The sequence below is a fragment of the Rhinoraja longicauda genome, chromosome 12 (genome assembly GCF_053455715.1).
Source record: "Rhinoraja longicauda isolate Sanriku21f chromosome 12, sRhiLon1.1, whole genome shotgun sequence".
NCBI lineage: Eukaryota > Metazoa > Chordata > Chondrichthyes > Rajiformes > Arhynchobatidae > Rhinoraja > Rhinoraja longicauda.
In genome coordinates, this window is record NC_135964.1 from 99214 (window position 1) to 118683 (window position 19470).

The 19470-nt window shown below is 49.3% G+C and overlaps 1 protein-coding gene across 1 annotated transcript; it reads right to left on the reverse strand.

The window, feature by feature from the left end:
* Positions 1-346: 346 nt before the first annotated feature.
* On the reverse strand, positions 347-7354 carry LOC144598631 (putative G-protein coupled receptor 139). The gene is made up of 2 exons (XM_078408841.1): positions 7285-7354; positions 347-1260 (listed from the first exon to the last, which is right to left on the reverse strand). The coding sequence occupies exons 1-2, from the start codon at positions 7352-7354 to the stop codon at positions 347-349; spliced, it is 984 nt and encodes a 327-aa protein (XP_078264967.1).
* Between the last annotated feature and the right edge of the window lie 12116 nt (positions 7355-19470).

Here is a 19470-nt window from a genome sequence, read left to right on the forward strand (position 1 = left end):
CCAGACCGATAGCGGTTGTTGAGTTCAGTTTAATTTAGAAATACAGCGCAGAAACAGGCCCTTCGGCCCACCGAATCCACGCCGACCAGCGACCCCCACACATTCACACCATTCTACACACACTATGGACAATTTACAATTTTACCAAGCCCATTAACCTACAAACCTGCCCATCTAACGAGTGTGGGAGGAAACCGGAGCACCCGGAGAAAACCCACGCAGGTCACGCGCTGAACTGACAAACTCCGTGCAGACAAGCACCCGCAGTCAGGATCGAACCCGGGTCTCTGGCGACGTAAAGCAGTAACCTCACCGCTGCGTCACCATACCGATTGGAAGAAGCAAGTCAGTGTCGCGGGCGGAGTCCACGCTTGGACACTGTGTCGGAGACGGACGTCAGTAACCGGCGGACGGGAAGGATGATGATCTCTTTCACCTGCGCTCTGAACTTGGCCTGGGTCAGGGCGTAGATACAGGTGTTGCTGCAAGAGTTGAGATACATCAGCATGGCGCCCACCTGGCTGACTTTGAGGTTGGGCGTCACGTCCAGAAGGATCTCCTGGTACACAAAGTCCACCACTCTGGGGATCCACAGGCCCACGAAGCTGCCCGAGATGGCGAAGAGGAGAACCATGGACCTCCTCCTGTTCTCCATCTCGGGATCCACCTGTTGGCGGCCGCCTCCGGTTCCGCGGAACCCCTTGCGAGCCCTGCTCGCCACCAAGATGTGATGGACGGTCAGAGCATTGAGCAGCAGGATAGCCACGTAGGGGATGAGAGGGGTTAGCACCGTTCCCGACCACATGTACACGGCCCAAAGGGACTTTGAACACACGTTTCGAAGCCGACAGACCGGGAATGGGCCGGGGCTAGGTGCGGGTTCGTAGGTGAAAAATCGCGGGATATTTCGCAGGTAGCTGACAGCGCACAAGGTGGTGATCACCCGGGTCGCCGTTTCTTCAGTGCAGTAACGGAGCTTGAGTCGCGGGCAGCAAATGGCAACGAAGCGGTCGACGGTGAAAGCCACGGTGAGCCAGACGGTGGAGTCCACGGACGCCGCGTTCACGATGCTTTTGAGGGCGCAGACGCGGTAGTGCAGGAGCATGGAGTAGGGGAAGTAGAGCGAGCCGAGGTGGTTGAGGACCACACAGAAGATGATGACCAGCAGGTCCGCCCCGGCCATGGACACCAGGTACCGGACCGTGCAGCCGGCGAGGCCGCAGCTCCCTCGGCACAGGATCACGATGGTGATGAGATTCGCTACGGAGAAGGAAGGGAAAGAGTGTGATTGGTCGGCGTCCTTACACCTCAACCCACTCCCCGGAGGGAGGAATAGAACATAGATCAGTTAGTTTACAGTTACAGTTAAACCGAAACCACTGTTGCTGTGGCACATCATTCTGAACATTTCAGTCTAGTTTATTGTCGGGTGTACCGAGGTAGAGTAAAAATCTTTTGTTGCGTGCTATCGAGCCATTATATAGTGTATAGATACATGACAAGGGAATAACGTTTTGTACTTAGTAAAGCCATCAAGTTCCAACCAAGGATAGTTCAAGGGTCAACAATGAGGTAGGTCGTAGTTCTGCACTGCTCTCTGGTTGTGGTAGGGTGATTCATTTGGCTGATAACAGTTGGGGAAATCTGTCCCTGAATCTGGTGTGCGTTTTTCACACTTCATTTTATTTTGCCTGATGGGAGAGGGGTGAAGAGGGAGTGGCCAGGGAGCGACTCGACCTTGATTATGTCGCCGGCCTTGCCGAGGCAGCGTGAGGTGTAGATGGAGTCAATGGAAGCTGCCCAGCGCAAATTGGAGGAACAGCACTTCATTTTTCGCTTGGGTCGTTTACACCCCAGCAGTATCAACATTCTAACTTCAGAGCGATCGTTTCACTGAACACCTCCGCTCAGTCCGTCTCAACCAACCCGATTTGCCGTGGCTCAGCACTTCAACTCCCCCTCCCATTCCCAATCTGACCTTTCTGTCCTGGGCGTCCTCCATTGCCGGAGTGAGGCCCAGCGCAAATTGGAGGAACTGCACCTCATATTTCGCTTGGGCAGGTAATACCCCAGCGATATCAACATTGACCTCCCACTTCAGGTAGCCCCTGCTTCCCCTCTCTATCCCCTCCCCTTTCCAGTTCTCCCACCAGTCTTCCTGTCCCCGACTACATCCTGTCTTTGTCCCGCCCCATCCCCTGACATCAGTATGAAAAAGGGTCTAGACCTGAAACGTCACTTATTCCTTCTCTGGATCAAGAGAGGTTGGTTTGTGTGATGGTTTGCCCTGCGTCCACAATTCGCTGCAACATGTTGCAGTCTTGGATGGAGCTGTTCCCAAAATATGGTGTGATGGCTCGGGATTAGCGAGTCTGCAAATGACACTTAAGCAGGTGGTATTTTAAATAGAAAAGAAGGTTCTGTGAAGGTTTAGAGGCTGCACGATGGCGCAGCAGTAGAGCTGCTGCTTCACGGCATCAGAGACCCGGGTTTGATTGTGACTACGGGTGCTGTTTGTACGTAGTTTGCACGTTCTCCCCGTGACCTGCGTGGGGTTTCCCAGGGTGCTCTGGTTTCCTCCCTCACTCCAAGGATGAACAAGTTTGCAGATAAATTAGCTTCGGTAATGTTGTGAATTGTCCCAGTGTGTGCAGCATAGTGTTAGTGTGTGGGGATCAGAGCGGACTCGGTGGGCTGAACGGCATGCTTCCACACTCCATGTCTAAACTAAATTAACTAAAGTTACAGCAGGAACTTGATCAATAGACAATGGGTGCAGGAGTAGGCCAATGGGCCCTTCCGGCCAGCACCACCATTCAACGTGATCATGGCTGATCATTCTCAATCAGTACCCCGTTCCTGCCTTCCCCCCATACCCTCTGTTGGGCAAGTGGGCCGAGACTGGTTGATGGAGTTTAATGCAGATAAGTGGGAGGTATTGCATTTTGGGAACTTTCAAAGCGAATGGCAGGGCACTGGGGAGTGTTGTAGAGCAAATGGATATTGGAGTGCATGTACACCATTGCTTGAAAGTGGAAGGAAATGGCGCAATCGGCGCCTTTAGATCTCGGCGCAGTCATTGGAGAGAGCGGAATGGAAGGCCCAAAATTCATAGGTTGTTTCCTAGAACGGAGAGCTTTAGTTATAAAGAGAGATTGGATGGATGTGTTGTTTCTCACTAGAACGTAGGAGGCCTTATGGAGTGATGGTCTCCTGGGCGTAGACATAATCAACAAGTTGTCCTGGACCAACCACATTGATAAAGAGAAACGCGAGGTGTTGCATTTTGGGAGCACTTGTTAGTGCGGAACCTACACAGCTCTGGGGAGTGTTGTAGAGGAGACGGGTCTAGAAGTACAGGAACATAGTTCGTTTAAAGTGGCGTAACATGTAGATAGGGTGGTCAACAAGCCATTCGGCACATAAATCGAATAGACGCACATAGTCTCTTGCCCAGAGTGGAGAATCGAAAACCAGAGGACGTACGTTTAAGCTGGGGGGGGGGGAGGGAATTTAATACGAACCCGAGGCGTAGCTTTTTCACATAAAGGTATGGAACAGGCTTCCGGAGGAGGTATTTGAGGCAGGTAGTATCGTAACGTTCAAGAAACATTTGGACAGGTACATGAATAGGACAGGTTTAGACGAATTTGTGTAGATGGCACATGTTGGTAGGTGGGACTAGTGAAGATGGGACATATTGGCCGGTGTAGGCAAATTGGGCCGAAGGGTCTGTTTCCATGATTTAAGACTGTGACTCAATACCCACATTGATCTGCGCCAAGAAAGTACACGAACGACTCCACTTCCTCAGAATACGAAAGAAGTTCGGCATCTCTCCAATGTAACTAGCTTCTAAAGATGTATCGGAGAAAGGATTGAATTGGAAATGGCCGCAGTTTGGTGTGGCAACAGCTCTGCCCAAGACCGACCGAAATTGCAGAGTTCTGGACGTCGTCGAGTCCACCATCGCTCCCCACCTCCTTCCATTCAATTCATATTCCACCATGCTGCCCCTGGAAAGCAGCTGGAACAATTAAGGACCTCTTCCATCCCAGGCACTCCCTTTTCTCTCCCGAAAGGCAGAAAAGGTAAGAGAGTAGAAAGCAGACAGTAACAGCTCAGTGCTATAACGCCATAGAACTGTCCATTCATAAGTTAGGGTGTAGTCCCGATGTTTAGTTTAGTTTTATTTAGTTTAATTTAGAGGTGCAGCGCGGAAACAGGCCCTTCAGCCCACGGAGTCCGCACCGACCAGCGATCCCCGCACATTAACACAATCCTGCACACACTTGGGACAATTTACACGTATGCCAGGTCAATTTTGCTACATTACCTTTGGGGTGTGGGAGAAAACCCACCCATGGTCAAGGGAGAACATACAAACTCCTTACAGGCAGCCCTATCGGCGGGATCGAACCCGGGTCTCCGGTGCTGCAAGCGCTGTAAGGCACCCACTTTACCACGACACACTGTGCCACCGCATACGGTTCTGCCTGCCATTCTGAAAAGGACCCATTTATCCCCACTCTTTGCTTTCTGTCTGTCAACCAATTTTCTATCCATGTCAGTACCTTACCTCCAATACCATGTGCTCTAATTTTGCCCACTAGTCCCCTAGTGGGGTACCGCAAGGCTCGGTGCTGGGACCGCAACTATTTACAATATACATTAATGACTTGGATGAAGGGATTAAAAATACCATTAGCAAATTTGCAGATGAATCAAAGCTGGGTGGTAGTGTGAACTGTGAAGAAGATGCTATGAGGTTGCAGGGTGACTTGGACAGGTTGTGTGAGTGGGCGGATGCATGGCAGATGCAGTTTAATGTGGATAGGTGTGAGGTTATCCACTTTGGTGGTAAGAATAGGAAGGCAGATTATTATCTGAATGGTGTCAAGTTAGGAAAAGGGGACGTACAAGGAGATCTGGGTGTTCTAGTGCATCAGTCACTGAAAGGAAGCATGCAGGTACAGCATGCAGTGAAGAAAGCCAATGGAATGATGACCTTCATAACAAGAGGAGTTGAGTATAGGAGCAAAGAGGTCATTCTGCAGTTGTACAGAGCACCTGGAGTACTGTGTGCAGTTTTGGTCTCCAAATTTGAGGAAGCATATTCTTGTTATTGAGGGCGTACTAGGTTTACTAGGTTAATTCCCGGAATGGCGGGACTGTCGTATATTGAAAGACTGGAGCGACTAGGCTTGTATACACTGGATTTTAGAAGGATGAGAGGGGATCTTATCGAAACATATAAGATTATTAAGGGGTTGGACACGTTAGAGGCAGGAAACATGTTCCCAATGTTGGGGGAGTCCAGAACCAGGGGCCACAGTTTAAGAATATGGGGTAGGCCATTCAGAACGGAGATGAGGAAAAAATTTCAGTCAGGGAGTTGTAAATCTATGGAATTCTCTGCCTCAGAAGGCAGTGGAGGCCAATTCTCAGAATGCATTCAAGAGAGAGCTAGATAGAGCGCTTAAGGATAGCGGAATCAGGGGGTATGGGGAGAAGGCAGGAACGGGGTACTGATTGAGAATGATCAGCCATGATCACATTGAATGGTGGTGCTGGCTCGAAGGGCCGAATGGCCTCCTCCTGCACCTATTGTCTATTGACAAAGGAATACCAATTTCAATAGCCACATCCTCCCATTGCAAAGCTTTGCCCTGTTTTCTGAAGCTTTCAGCCAAGCATTGAGTTTCCATTATGTTGACAAGCACATTGCTCGGATTTGATCCACACTCTCCAATGATCTACACAGTTAAATATGTTTGTCAGTTAAGCGGCACCGTGGCTCAACGGTAGAGTTGCTGCCTCACGGGTTCGATCCTGAATACGGGTGCTGTCTGTACGGACTTTGTACGTTCTCCCGTGATCTGCGTGGGGTTTTCTCCGGGTGCTCCGGTTTCCTCCTACATTCCGAAGAAGTGCAGGTTTGCAGGCTAATTGGCCTCTAGTAAATTGCCCCCGAATGTGTAGGATATGTGCATGGTGATCGCTGGTCGGCGCGGAGTCGGGGGGGCGAAGGGCCTGTGTCCTCGCTTTATCTCGAAACTAAACTAAACGGATAATATCCCAGTGTCCAAACCCTCCATCATCCAGACCCCAATGGCCAGTGTTCTAACAGTAAACTAACTGTGTAGTTAATGTATATTTTCCCATGTCCTATTCTTTATGTCAATGAGACTCCGCTCTTCAATGTCCTCATACTAAAGGTTCAACGAAGCTGCAAGTAATCATTTCATTGATCAGTTTTGGTAAAAATATCAGTAAATTACTCTTGACTCTCTTGACTCTTGACGACGTCTTTTCATCTTCTCTAAATCCATGCTCCCTCTCCTGTCACTGACGGGCACGGTGGTGCAGCGCTGGAGTTGCTGCCTTACAGCACCAGAGACACGGGTTCCAAACTTACCACGATACTGCCTGTCTGGAGCTTGTACGTTCTCCCCGTGAACGTGACTCCAACCCGAACGCACGCTTGGGTTTTCCCCGGGTGCTCCAGTCCCCCCTCCCCCACTCACCCCAAAGACATACAGGGTTGTAGTGTTATTAGCATCTGAAAATTGTCTCTACTATGTAGAATAGTGCTAGTGTAGGGGTTATCGCTGGTCAGCTTGGAATCGGTAGGCCGAAGGGTCTATTTCCGCGCTGTTTAAACTACACTAGACTAAGGATAGCGGGTGGAACAGGCCATTCGGCCCACCGAGTCCGTGCCGACCAACGATCACTCCGGACACACACACTAGGCACAATTTACAATTAATGAAAGCCAATTAACCTACAAACCTGCACCTCTTTGGACTGTGGGAAGCAAACGGATCATCCGGAGGAAACCCACGCAGTCGCGGGGAGAAAGTACAAACCCCGTACGGACAGCACCCGTATTCAGGATCGAAGCCGGGCAACTGTTGCGGAAAGGCTGCACCACCGTGCCGCCCTCAAAGTCACACAGTCCAAAATACACACAGAATAAGGAAACAGAGCCAGATATGAAGAAGGTCTCGACCCGAAACGTCACCTAATTCCTTTCCTCCAGAGATGATGCCTCGCCGGTTGAGTTATTCCAGCATTTTGTATCCATCTTCGGTGTGTACTGCATCTGCAGTTCTTCCTGCACATGAAACCCGCAGTTTTGGGTTGAAAGACAGTGACACAGGCTTCCTTCACAAATCTACACCCACGTATACACTAACATTTCCACACCCACCCATACATAAACCCTACATCGGCAGCCCGTTTTTAAGCATGATTAGGTGATTCCGCCCTTCTCTCACCTACCGGTCACCCCGACAACAGCCAGCGAATGGTAGAACACGTCTTGGACCAACAGGAACACCAGGTCTCCCATCTTCGGACCGAGTCTGTACCGACGTCTCGGGTGGAAGAGTCCCGAAACCGAATAGAAGAGTGCACAAGAACAGCTCCTTGTGCATATATACGTCCGGGCGGGTCTGACGACGCAGGAGTTTGGCAGCATCTTCCGAGAATGCGCCAATCCGATGTGTCGTTTTGCAAGAATATATAGTTATTGAGATTATGCAAAGAGTATCCAACACTCCAGTGAATCACCTCTTGGGACCAAATGATGCAAATGAACATAAATTCAACAGTGTGTAAGAACGGTGAGACTGGGTCGTTCTTCGAAAAGCTTTTAATGTACCAGAGCAACTCAATGATGTTGGACACAAAAAGCCGGAGTAACTCAGCGGGTCAGACAGCGTTTCTGGAGAAAATGAATAGGTGACGGTTCACGTCGAGACCGCTCTTCGGAATGAGAGTCAGGGGGAAGGGGAAATGGAAACGAGAAATACAGACGGTGACATAGAGAGGTATAGAACAAATTAATGAAAGACATGGTAAAAAGCAACGACGGTCAAGGAAAGATGGAGCCCGAAATGGTCCATTGTTGGCTGTGGGTTAGGTGATAACGAATGATACAGACAGAAACTCAAAAGGACGACAATGAATCTAGTAGGGCGACTCGGGTGGCGGCACGGAGGGACGGAGAGGGAAAACAAAGGTGACCTGAAGTTAGAGACATCAATATTCATACCGCTGGGTTGTAAGCTGCCCAAGCGAAAAACGTGGTGCTGTTCCTCCAATTTGCGTTTGGCAATTTCAACCTGACAATGAAGGAGGCCCAGGACAAGAAGGCCAATGTGGGAATGGGAAGGGGAATTTAAGTTTTTGGCAAAGGGGAGATCACGTAGGCCATGGCGGACTGAGCGAAGGTGTTCAGTGAAACGATCTCCCAGTCTGCAACTTGGTCACGGTGATATATCGGAGTCCACAATTGGATCAGCAGATATAGTAGATAAGATTGGAGGAGTTGCAAATGAACCTCTGCCTCATCTGGAAGGACTGCAAGGGTCCCTGGACAGAGTTGAGGGAGGAGGTATAGGGACCAGCACCGAGCCTTGCGGTACCCCACTAGTTACTGCCTGCCATTTTGAAAGGGACCCATTTATCCCCACTCTTTGCTTTCTGTCTGTCAACCAATTTTCTATCCATGTCAGAACCCTACCTCCAATACCATGTGCTCTAATTTTGCCCACTAATCTCCTATGTGGAACCTTGTCAAAGGCTTTCTGAAAGTCAAGGTACACCACATCCACCTGCTCTCCCCTGTCAATTTTACTGGTTACATCCTCAAAGAATGTAACTACGACAACCTACCACCAAGGCGACGGCTAGATACGACAACCGGCGACCCACGATAAGAAAATGGTACCAGTCAGTATATCTATCTCACAAAACAGTTCCCATTTCACACAATATTCATCGATTTGACAATTGTGGGCGGATAGAATTATCACTGGGATGCAGCATGTCTTTGTTTCATTTCCCGAGGGTCGATATATGCCAAGATCATCTAGAATCGACCATTACACACCTACACAAGTGACTGCCGTGCTCTGCTCGACCGCTTTGCATGACAAACACGCTTGAGAAAAAACTATTCGACAGCAACGTTGATCCACACAAGGTGCTCATTCGCGATACTTTCCTGACCCATGAAAGAATGGAGATTTCCCTCTTTACACAAAGTGGTCATTTTGGGACAAGTAGACTTCAGTGTGGAAACAGACTCTTCGGCTCACGGAGTCCGTGCTGACCAGCGATCATCCCATACACTAGCACTATCCTACATACTACGGACAATTTACAATTTTACTGAAGCCAATTAACCTATACACCTGAGACAGACATAGAAGCTGGAGTAATTCAACGCGCCACGCAGCATCTCTGGAGAAAAGGAATCGGTGACGTTTCGGGTCGAGACCCTTCTTCAGAAGTCACCTATTCCTTTTCTTCAGAGATGCTGCCTGACCCGCTGCCTGACTACTGCTTTTTGTGTCTGTCTTCGGTTTAACCAGCATCTAAAATTAAATTATTTGATTTTGCTTTATTTTGTTTTATTTTGTATAATTGGTCAAAATAAACGAAATTAAAATATTTGAAAGAGATGCCATGAACTACAATAACTTTAAACATCAATCTTTGGCCAAATTTCCAAAATTTACTTTATTCAAATCAACAAAATTCTTTAAAAAGGTGGATTAGCACTGGCGACAACCAAATTCACCAGGCGACAACCTGGCAACAACCTACGACAGTACCCATGACAGGATATGACAAGCTACGATCATTGGCGTCAAGCCAGCTGTCGCCAAAACATTTTGAACAGATTGAAATTTCTGTGACGACCCGAGAACTGCTACGACTCATTGGAGACGACTCACGACCATGGCCATGACACACCGCGACACACCGCGACACTGGAGACTAGTCACGACCATGGCCGCGACACACCGTGACACACCGCGACACTGGAGACTACTCACGACCATGGCCGCGACACACCGCGACACACCGCGACACACCGCGACACTGGAGACTACTCACGACCATGGCCGCGACACACCGCGACACTGGAGACAACTCACGACAATGGCCGCGGCACACCGCGACGCACCGCGACACTGGAGACTACTCACGACCATGGCCGCGACACACCGCGACACTGGAGACTACTCACGGCCATGGCCGCGACACACCGCGACACACCGCGACACACCGCGACACACCGCGACACACTGCGACACTGGAGACTACTCACGACCATGGCCGCGACACACCGCGACACACCGCGACACTGGAGACTACTCACGACAATGGCCGCGACACACCGCGACACACCGCGACACTGGAGACTACTCACGACCATGGCCGCGAAACACCGCGACACACCGCGACACTGGAGACTACTCACGACCATGGCCGCGACACACTGCGACACACCGCGACACTGGAGACAACTCACGACAATGGCCGCGACACACCGCGACACACCGCGACACTGGAGACTACTCACAACCATGGCCGCGACACACAGCGACACACCGCGACACACCGCGACACTGGAGACTACGCACGACCGTGGCCGCGACACACCGCGACACACCGCGACATTAGAGACTACACACGACCATGGCCACGACGCACCATGACACACAGCGACACACCGCGACACACTGCGACATTAGAGACTACTCACGACCATGGCCGCGACACACCGCGACACACCGCGACACACCGCGACACTGGAGACCACTCACGACCGTGGCCGCGACACACCGCGACACACTGTGACACTGGAGACTAATCACGACCATGGCCGCGATGCACCGTGACACTGGAGACTACTCACGACCATGACCGCGACACACCGCGACACTGGAGACTACTCACGACCATGGCCGCGACACACCGCGACACACCGCGACACTGGAGATTTCTCACGACCATGGCCGCGACACACCGCGACGCACCACGACACTGGAGACTACTGACGACCATGGCCGCGACACACCGCGACACTGGAGACTACTCACGACAATGGCCGCGACACACCGCGACACACCGCGACACACCGCGACACTGGAGACTACTCACGACCATGGCCGCGACACACCGTGACACTGGAGACTACTCACGACCATGGCCGCGACACACCGCGACACTGGAGACCACTCACGACAATGGCCGCGACACACCGCGACACACCGCAACACTGGAGACTACTCACGACCATGGCCGCGACACACCGCGACACTGGAGACTACTCACGACAATGGCCGCGACACACCGCGACACACCGCGACACTGGAGACCACCCACGACCATGGCCGCGACACACCGCGACACACCGCGACACACCGCGACACTGGAGACTACTCACGACCGTGGCCGCGACACACCGCGACACTGGAGACCACTCACGACCATGGCCGTGACACACCGCGACACTGGAGACCACTCACGACCGTGGCCGCGACACACCGCGACACTGGAGACCACTCACGACCATGGCCATGACACACCGGCGACACACCACGACACTGGAGACCACTCACGACCATGGCCGCGACACACCGGCGAATGTGTGGCGACAGCCTAGTCGCCGGCAGTCACCTTAAAAATCGTTGAACAGTAACAGGCCCTTAATTATGCTGCTTCCACCAGGTGGGACATTATTTTATATTTTATTTATTTCATATTTCAGATACAGCGCGGTAACAGGCCTTTTCGGCCCACCAAGTCCGCACCGCCCAGTGATCCCCGCACACTAACACTATCCTACACACACTAGGGATAATTTTTACATTTACCCAGTCAATTAACCTACATACCTGTACGTCTTTGGCGTGTGGGAGGAGACCGAAGATCTCGGAGAAAACCCACGCAGGTCACGGGGAGAACGTACAAACTCCTTACAGACGGCGCCCGTAGTCAGGATCGAACCTGAGTCTCCGGCGCTGCATTCGCTGTAAAGCAGCAACTCTACCGCTGCGCTACCGTGCCGCCATTACTTCCATCTACGCTTTCAAAATCCCTGATGATCAAGATTATTTTAGTTTTTATAGTTTTTTAGATACAGTGCGGAAACAGAGCCTTCGGCCCACTGAGTCCGCACCGACCAGCGGTCCCCGCACAATAGCACTACCCCACACACACGACAAACCTTTTTAAACATTTACACGAAGCCAATTAACCTCCAAACCTGTATGTCCTTGGAGTACGGGCGGAAACCAGAGGACCCGAAGGAAACCCACGCAGGTTATGGGGAGAATGTGCAATCTCAGTACAGAAAGCACCCGTAGAAATTCGAGCTCCAATTTCTGAACTCCCTGAAATTGTCCTCTCGTTGGCTGCTGAGAAGGCCTTCGACAGGGTAGAGTGGACCTATCTTTTTTTTGTTCTTCAGAAAATGGGGATTAATGAAGATTTTATTTCATGGATTAAACTTTTATATTCAGCCCCTGTAGCTTCCGTTATCACTAATGACTTACACTCACCTTTCTTTCCCCTCAAACGAGGTACTAAACAAGGTTGTCCTCTATCACCATTGTTATTCGCAAACGCCGTAGAACCTCTGGCTATCTGGCTCCGTAGCGAGGTTACGTTCGAAGGCATTGTCAGAGGGGGGGTCACCCACAAAGTGTCTTTGTACGCGGATGATCTACTTTTATTTATATCTAACCCCAACTCTTCCGTTTCAGTTATTATATCTATGCTTGAGCAGTTTGGTAGATTCTCCGGGTACAAACTGAACATTCAGAAAAGTGAGCTTTTTCCGATAAACCCCGCAGCCACAAGAATGCCTCACTCACTTTTCCCTTTTAAGCGCATGGATAGTGGGTTTAAATACCTTGGCATTGTCATCACTAAATCCTTCTCCCATATTTTTAATGCAAATTTTCTCCCCTTACTAGAAAGTTGTAAACAAGATTTTAACCGTTGGTCTACTCTGCCCTTATCACTGGTCGGTCGCATTAACCTAATTAAAATAGTTACTTTACCAAAATTTTAATACCTTTGTCAACATATACCAATACTTATTAGGGGAAGCTTTTTTGTAAAATTGGACCAGACCATATCTTCCTTTTTATGGGGAAACAAACCACGGCGCATCAGGAAAGAGTATCTCCAGCGGTCCAAGTCAATGGGGGGGATGGGCCTTCCAAATTTCCTTAAGTATTATTGGGCAAATAATATTCAGAAGCTTCTCTACTGGTCTAATTTGGAAAACACTCCTCTTTGGGCACAAATGGAGCTGTCCTCGTGCCAGGACTCTCTTTGCTCTTTAGTTTGTTCAGGTTTACCGCTTACCTCTATTGCCTGTTCTATGCCCACCGTTACGCACACTTTAAAGATCTGGATGCAATTCAGGAGACACTTTGGTCTTACAAGGCCATCCCTGTATTCTCCAATACATCGCAATTATTTGTTTAAACCATCATGTACTGATTTTACTTTTCAAACCTGGTTTGATAAGGGTATCAGAACTGTTAATGATCTGTATGGTGATGGGACCTTCTTGTCATTTCCAGACCTGTCGGAACGGTTCAACTTGCCCCGATCACATCTATTTCGTTATTTTCAGGTCAGGCACTTCTTACAAAGGCAATTTCCAGAATTTCCAAGTCAGCCCACTTACTCTGAAATTGATTCTATTCTTCTTTTGAATCCCAATGCGCAGAGGCTGATTTCAATTATACACACTGAAATAGACTCCATTAAGCCTGAATCTCTCCATAATCTTAAGGGAGCTTGGGAACAGGATTTGGGGTTTGGCATGATGGATCGAACATGGGAAACTGTGCTGGGACTTGTTCACACTTCCTCAATTTGTGCTAGACATAGTCTTATACAATGTAAAATTTTGCATCGCACGCATTACACAAACACTAGACTAGCAAGAATATTTCCCGGCACGAGTGACGCATGTAACCGTTGTCGACAAACACCTGCCGACTTGATTCACATGTTTTGGACGTGCCCCCGCCTGTCTGAATTTTGGACGGGGATTTTTAAATCCTTTAGGGATATATCCCGTATAGATATTCTACCCAATCCTCTTACAGCTCTTTTTGGTGTCCCTTCCGGAACTAATACCCCCCGATATCTAAAAGTAATTATGTCTTTTACTTCTCTATTGGCTAGACGTCTTATACTTCTTAATTGGAAGCATTTACTGCCACCCACTCATAATAGATGGATCAAGGATGTGTTGTATCACTTAAAGCTAGAGAAGATTAGATTCTCTCTCAAAGGTTCACAGGAAAGCTTTAAAGAAACATGGTTACCGTTTCTGAATTATGCAAAAACTTTAATGATTGTTTTAGAGAATGGGGATAAACCAAAGTGCTGACTGCTTATATGTCTGCCTACACTCTTCCTCCCTTGTCTGTAATCAAAAAAAAATTATTTAAAAAAAAACTTTGTATTTGTTTTACTAATGTCAATGTTTATCTCTGCGTCTGGGATGGGGCGGGGGTGGGGGGTGGGGGTGTATCTTTATGCGTATTGTTTGTTCATTGTTGAAATAATTGTAAAAACTAATAAACAGATTTAAAATTAAAAAAAAGAAAGTACCCGTAGTCAGGATCGAACCCGGGTCTGTGGCGCTGTAAGCCAGCAGCTCTACCGCTGCACCACCGTGCACTCATATGTTCCGATCTCAAATGTCTATCTCATATGTTCCAATCAAGTTCCATTTCATTGTGTTCAATAGTAACAGATAAAAGCTGATCTGGTCACCGGGGTGCATCTGTGCTGAAACTTCTTCGGACTGCTTCTAACGCAATATCACCCTCCATAAATTAAGAAGCAAACTTGGTACTTGCAAAAATGTGACTGCAGTTTCAACCATCAACTACTCTCTGCCCTTTCGACATATCTGATTCCCGCCCCAAAATATTTATCTTCTTTACGCTAATGCTGTTCAAGTTCAATACCAGGAAACACGCTGTTTAATTTAGTGCGGACACAGTGCGGAAACAGGCCCATCGGCCCACTGAGTCCACACCGAGCACTATCCTACATACACGAGGGACAGTTTACACATACACCAAGCCAAATAACATACAAACCTGTACGTCTTTGGAGTGTGGGGGAAACAGAAGATCTTGGAAAAAAGCCATGCGGTCACACGGAGAACATACAAACTCCATACAGACAGCACCTATAGTCGGGATCGAACCCGTGTCTCCGGCGCTGCAAGTGCTGTAAGGCAGCAACTCTACCGCTGCCCAGAGGGCAGGGGGTGGTGAATCTGTGGAATTCTTTGTCACAGAAGGCTGTGGTGGCCAAGTCAGTGGATACTTTAAAGGCAGAGATAGATCGTTTTTTGATTAGTACAAGCGTCAGAGGTTATTGGGTGAATGGGGTGAGGAGGGAAAGATAGATCAGCCATGATTGAATGGCAGAGTAGACTTGATGGGCCGAATGGTCTAATACTACACCTATCACTTATGTCCTTGTGACCGTGTAAACTGTGTGACAGAGGTCTGACCATTTTCATACAGCATTTAAATCAGATCAAAAATAAAATGTCGATTTCAGTCAGCAACACTTGACAACCACTGATGTTCCTCCTTCGTCCCTCGTTCCACCCTTGTTCTGTCTTCGTTCCTTCTTCGTCTCCTCCTCCTCCCATCGCCCTCTCCCCCACCTCTCATTCATCCTTTGAGCCTCACCCCCTTCTCCTCTCCGTGGCACGGTGGAGCAGCGATAGAGTTTAAGCCTTACAGGGCTTGCAGCTTGGCCGTACGGAGTTTGTACGTTCTCCCCGTGACAGTGTGGGTTTTCTCCGAGATCTTTTGTCTCCTCCCACACACTGTACAGGCTTGCTGGTTAATTGGCTTGGTATATGTGTAAATTATCCCTAGTGTGTAGTGTTAATATGCGGGGATCGCTGGTCAGCGTGGACTCGGTGAGCTGGCGGTCCTGTTTCCGTGCTGTATCTCGAAACTAAACTGAAATCATTCCACTGCTACTCCTCCAAGGCCTCATCCTTCCCTCTCCTCCCACGTCCTTTCCTTCTGACTCCCCTCCACCCAATCCTGCTCTCCCCTTTCTCTCCTCTCCCTCACCCCGCCTTCTGCTTCAACGACCTCCATTCCCCTGCCTGCCTCCCTTCCTCTCCACAATCCATCCCTCATCCCATTTCTCTTCTCCTTCCTCCTACACTCTCCTCCTTCTCCTCCTCTGTCTCCTCCTCCCCTGTCTCCTCCTCCTCCACTCCCTTCTACAGCCAGGTGTGGAAGAGGGAGAACATCCCAGATGAAAGTGGGGATGCAGCGCAGGAGAACCAGTCTCATGGTGGACACCCAGGGTTCCAACGGTACAAAGGTCCTCCCCACTATGAGCCCCTTCTCCAAAGCTAGGGCCGCATCCTGCTGTGACTTTAGTATAAACTCACATTTCCACCCTCCAACCTCGGAAGAGGCAATCACGTTCTTCAGGAAAAGATCATACAGACCCAATTTATTGCCTCCTTGGTCCTCCAGTACCCGGTTTTGACCGTGATCCCAAGTTTGATCCCCCCCAAGTCAACAAAAGTCTCCTCCATGAGTGACCCCGAAGCCACTGCCGAAACCGCAGCTGTGTAGCTCCAAGCCCGAGCCACCGCCATCTTGACAGGGGTACAGACAAACACCAGAGAACAGTAGTGACAGGTCAAGAGCTATCTCAGAGTCAGTCTCAGTCTAAAACAGCAGCAGAAACTGTTCTCTCCAGCCGAGCCCGAGCAAGGAAATATGCCCACACTTAACTTCACTGCCGAGAGCAGCATTTGGGAGGCTTTTCCAGGTCTTCCGAGCCTCCGGAAACTGACGGAGTCAAAAAGTAACTTCTCTTCATTTAAGCCCAGGTGACCTGGTCTGGGCAAAACAGTATGGGAGCATGGTTACTGTCATGACGATAAATCATGATAATGATATGCAAATATGCAGGTGACTGGAAGGTCGGATGGTGTGTGCGCTGTTAATGGCAAGGCCGTAGGCTGCAGTCGACAGAGATAATAAACATTGAAACTAGGAATGTAACCTATAAATATTGCGTCTGCATCATTATTCTACATCAGAAGCGAAGATGTGACATTGGCGACGAGAATATTTTGGATTTTGGATTTGGATATTTTAGATTCTGAATCTGTGGCGACATACTGGGGAAAGGTCAGAAAAAGCTCATAATGGCAGTCGCTGGAGCTGATTTCTTAGCACTTTGCGGAGTTCCACACCGATCCGGCGGGTGATGCGAGTACTGTCAGCGTGAAGTGGAACGCTTGGCTGGAGGAATTTGAGGCCTACGCCGACGGTCGCGGGCTCTTTCTTGATGAGAGTACGCCGGGGCAGAAGGCACAGCGGAGAATGTTGCTTCTCTTCACCGCAGGCGGGGCCAGCGGGTCAAGATATGTTTAAGACACTTTCTGACACCGGAATGAAGGATGACTATAAGAAAGCCTTTGATGCATTGAACAGTCATTATGTGGTGGTGCCGAATGTTACATTTCAACACCATTTATTCCGCAAAACAAAACAGGAAGAGGGCGAGATTGTTGCTCAATTTGTGACGAGACTCAGACGGGTGTCTGTAGGATGCAAATATGTGGCTGCTGATGTGGAAAACCAGATATTGGATTAGGTTGTCCAGCATTGTAGGTCAGACAAGCTCAGGAGAAGGCTGCTAGAAAAAGGGGGTGAGTTAAAGCTTAATGATGCTTTGTCGATTGCAGCGACACTGGGAGCTGTTGAGAGACAATTTCACAGCATGTAATTGAAAGAATCCAAGACTGGGCAAGTTAACTGGCTGTCCGACGGTAGACCAAGAAGTAAGCCTGAACGTGAGATTGAGTGTTACATGTGTGGCAACAAGGGTCACATAGAGAAAGATGCATGTTGTCCGGCAAAAGGTAGAACATGTAGGAAGTGTGGAGGCAAAGATCATTTTGCAAAGAAATGTAAAAGTAAGGCCATGGACATGACAAGTGATTACAACAGGAGTGAATCTTCCAAGGCAAGGAGAAGGGAAGTCCAGTGATAATATAGACAGACAGACCTTGGCAGGAAGAAAAAGGGTCACGACCGTCAAGTGATTTCGGAAGTGATGAGGACAGTGATGAACCTGGTGAGCATGCTGTTAAAAGGAATGCTCAATTAGCATTGAATAATAGCCATCTGGAGAAATTTGCAGTGACCATCGGAGTGATTGTAGATTCTGTTAGTGACAGCAAACGTAATTAGTTTAGAGATACAGAGCGGAAACAGGCCCTTCGGCCCACCGGGTCCACACCGCCCAGCGATCCCTGCAAATTAACACTATCCTATACCCACTAGGCACAATTTTTACATTTACCAAGCCAATTATCCTACATACCTGTACGTCTTTGGAGTGTGGGAGGAAAGCGAAGATCTCGAAGAAAACCCACGCAGGTCATGGGGAGAACGTACAAACTCCATACAGACAGCATCCGTAGTCAGGATCGAACCCGGGCCTCCGGCGCTGCATTCGCTGTAAGGCAGCAACTCTACCGCTGCGCCACGCTGACATATCACTTTGGGAATGCTTGAAACAGCAGAAAATCAAGGAGGCGTGGCAGATTGATTGGGCAGTGGGGACTGAGCCGGATGAAGGTGTAGTGGGGATTGGACAGGGTGTGGAGTGAGCAGGGCGAAGGTAATCGGGAGACTCGACATGGTGAATGTCTCATGTTGCAGTTGCAGTTGAGAATGGGCAGGATGAAAGTGGGTGAGTGCTGGGCAGGATGATGGTGGGTGGAAATTGGCAAGGGTGAAGGTGCACTTGAGAGTTCATAGCCGGATGAAAGCGGGTATGAACTGGGCATGCTGAAGTCGCGGAGGAGACTGGCAAGGAGAATGTGTGGTGGAGAATGGGCAGGGTGAGAGGGCAGTCTGTATTTAATGCGCTTCTTAACATCTATAAATCCCCATCTAATGGGAAGATAGAAAATAGGTGCAAGAGGAGGCCATTTGGCCCTTCGAGCCGGCATCATTGTGATCATGGCTGATCATCCACAATCAGTAAACCGGGCCTGCCTTCTCCCCATATACCTTGATTCCACTAGCCCCCAGAGCTCTATCTAACTCTCTTTTAAATTCACTGCCTTCTGCGGCAGAGAACCTCCCAGATTTACCCGGTACCAATCACCCGTTTAAATGAGACCCTGGCCCACTTTCAAATTTAAGGGTCCAGACAGAGCAGTGGGGAGACTGTCAGGTTTCTCTTCAAGGCAGCCGGCTATTCCACATCGTCATGAAGCATCGCAGTCAGACGTTGCATCCCTCTGTATCTGAAGCTCAGCACTTTGCACACTCGGTGTTCAGCGCGTTCATCCTCAGATTTGGAAAAACCAGGTGAATCTCGGGGTAAAGCCTGTGAATGTAGCTTTGAAATTAGGCGAACCATTGCAGGACTGGATGTTGTGGAACTGGAACGGCTATGTCCCAGTTAACGGCCCTGGTTTCCACAAACTGCGGTTGTGTTGATTGACCCAACATTTGAACATTTTGGACAGGTATATGGATAGGCAGGGATAAGAAGAAACTGGGCCAAACATGTGCAGATGGAACAAGAGTAGATGGGGCATGGGGAAGCTGA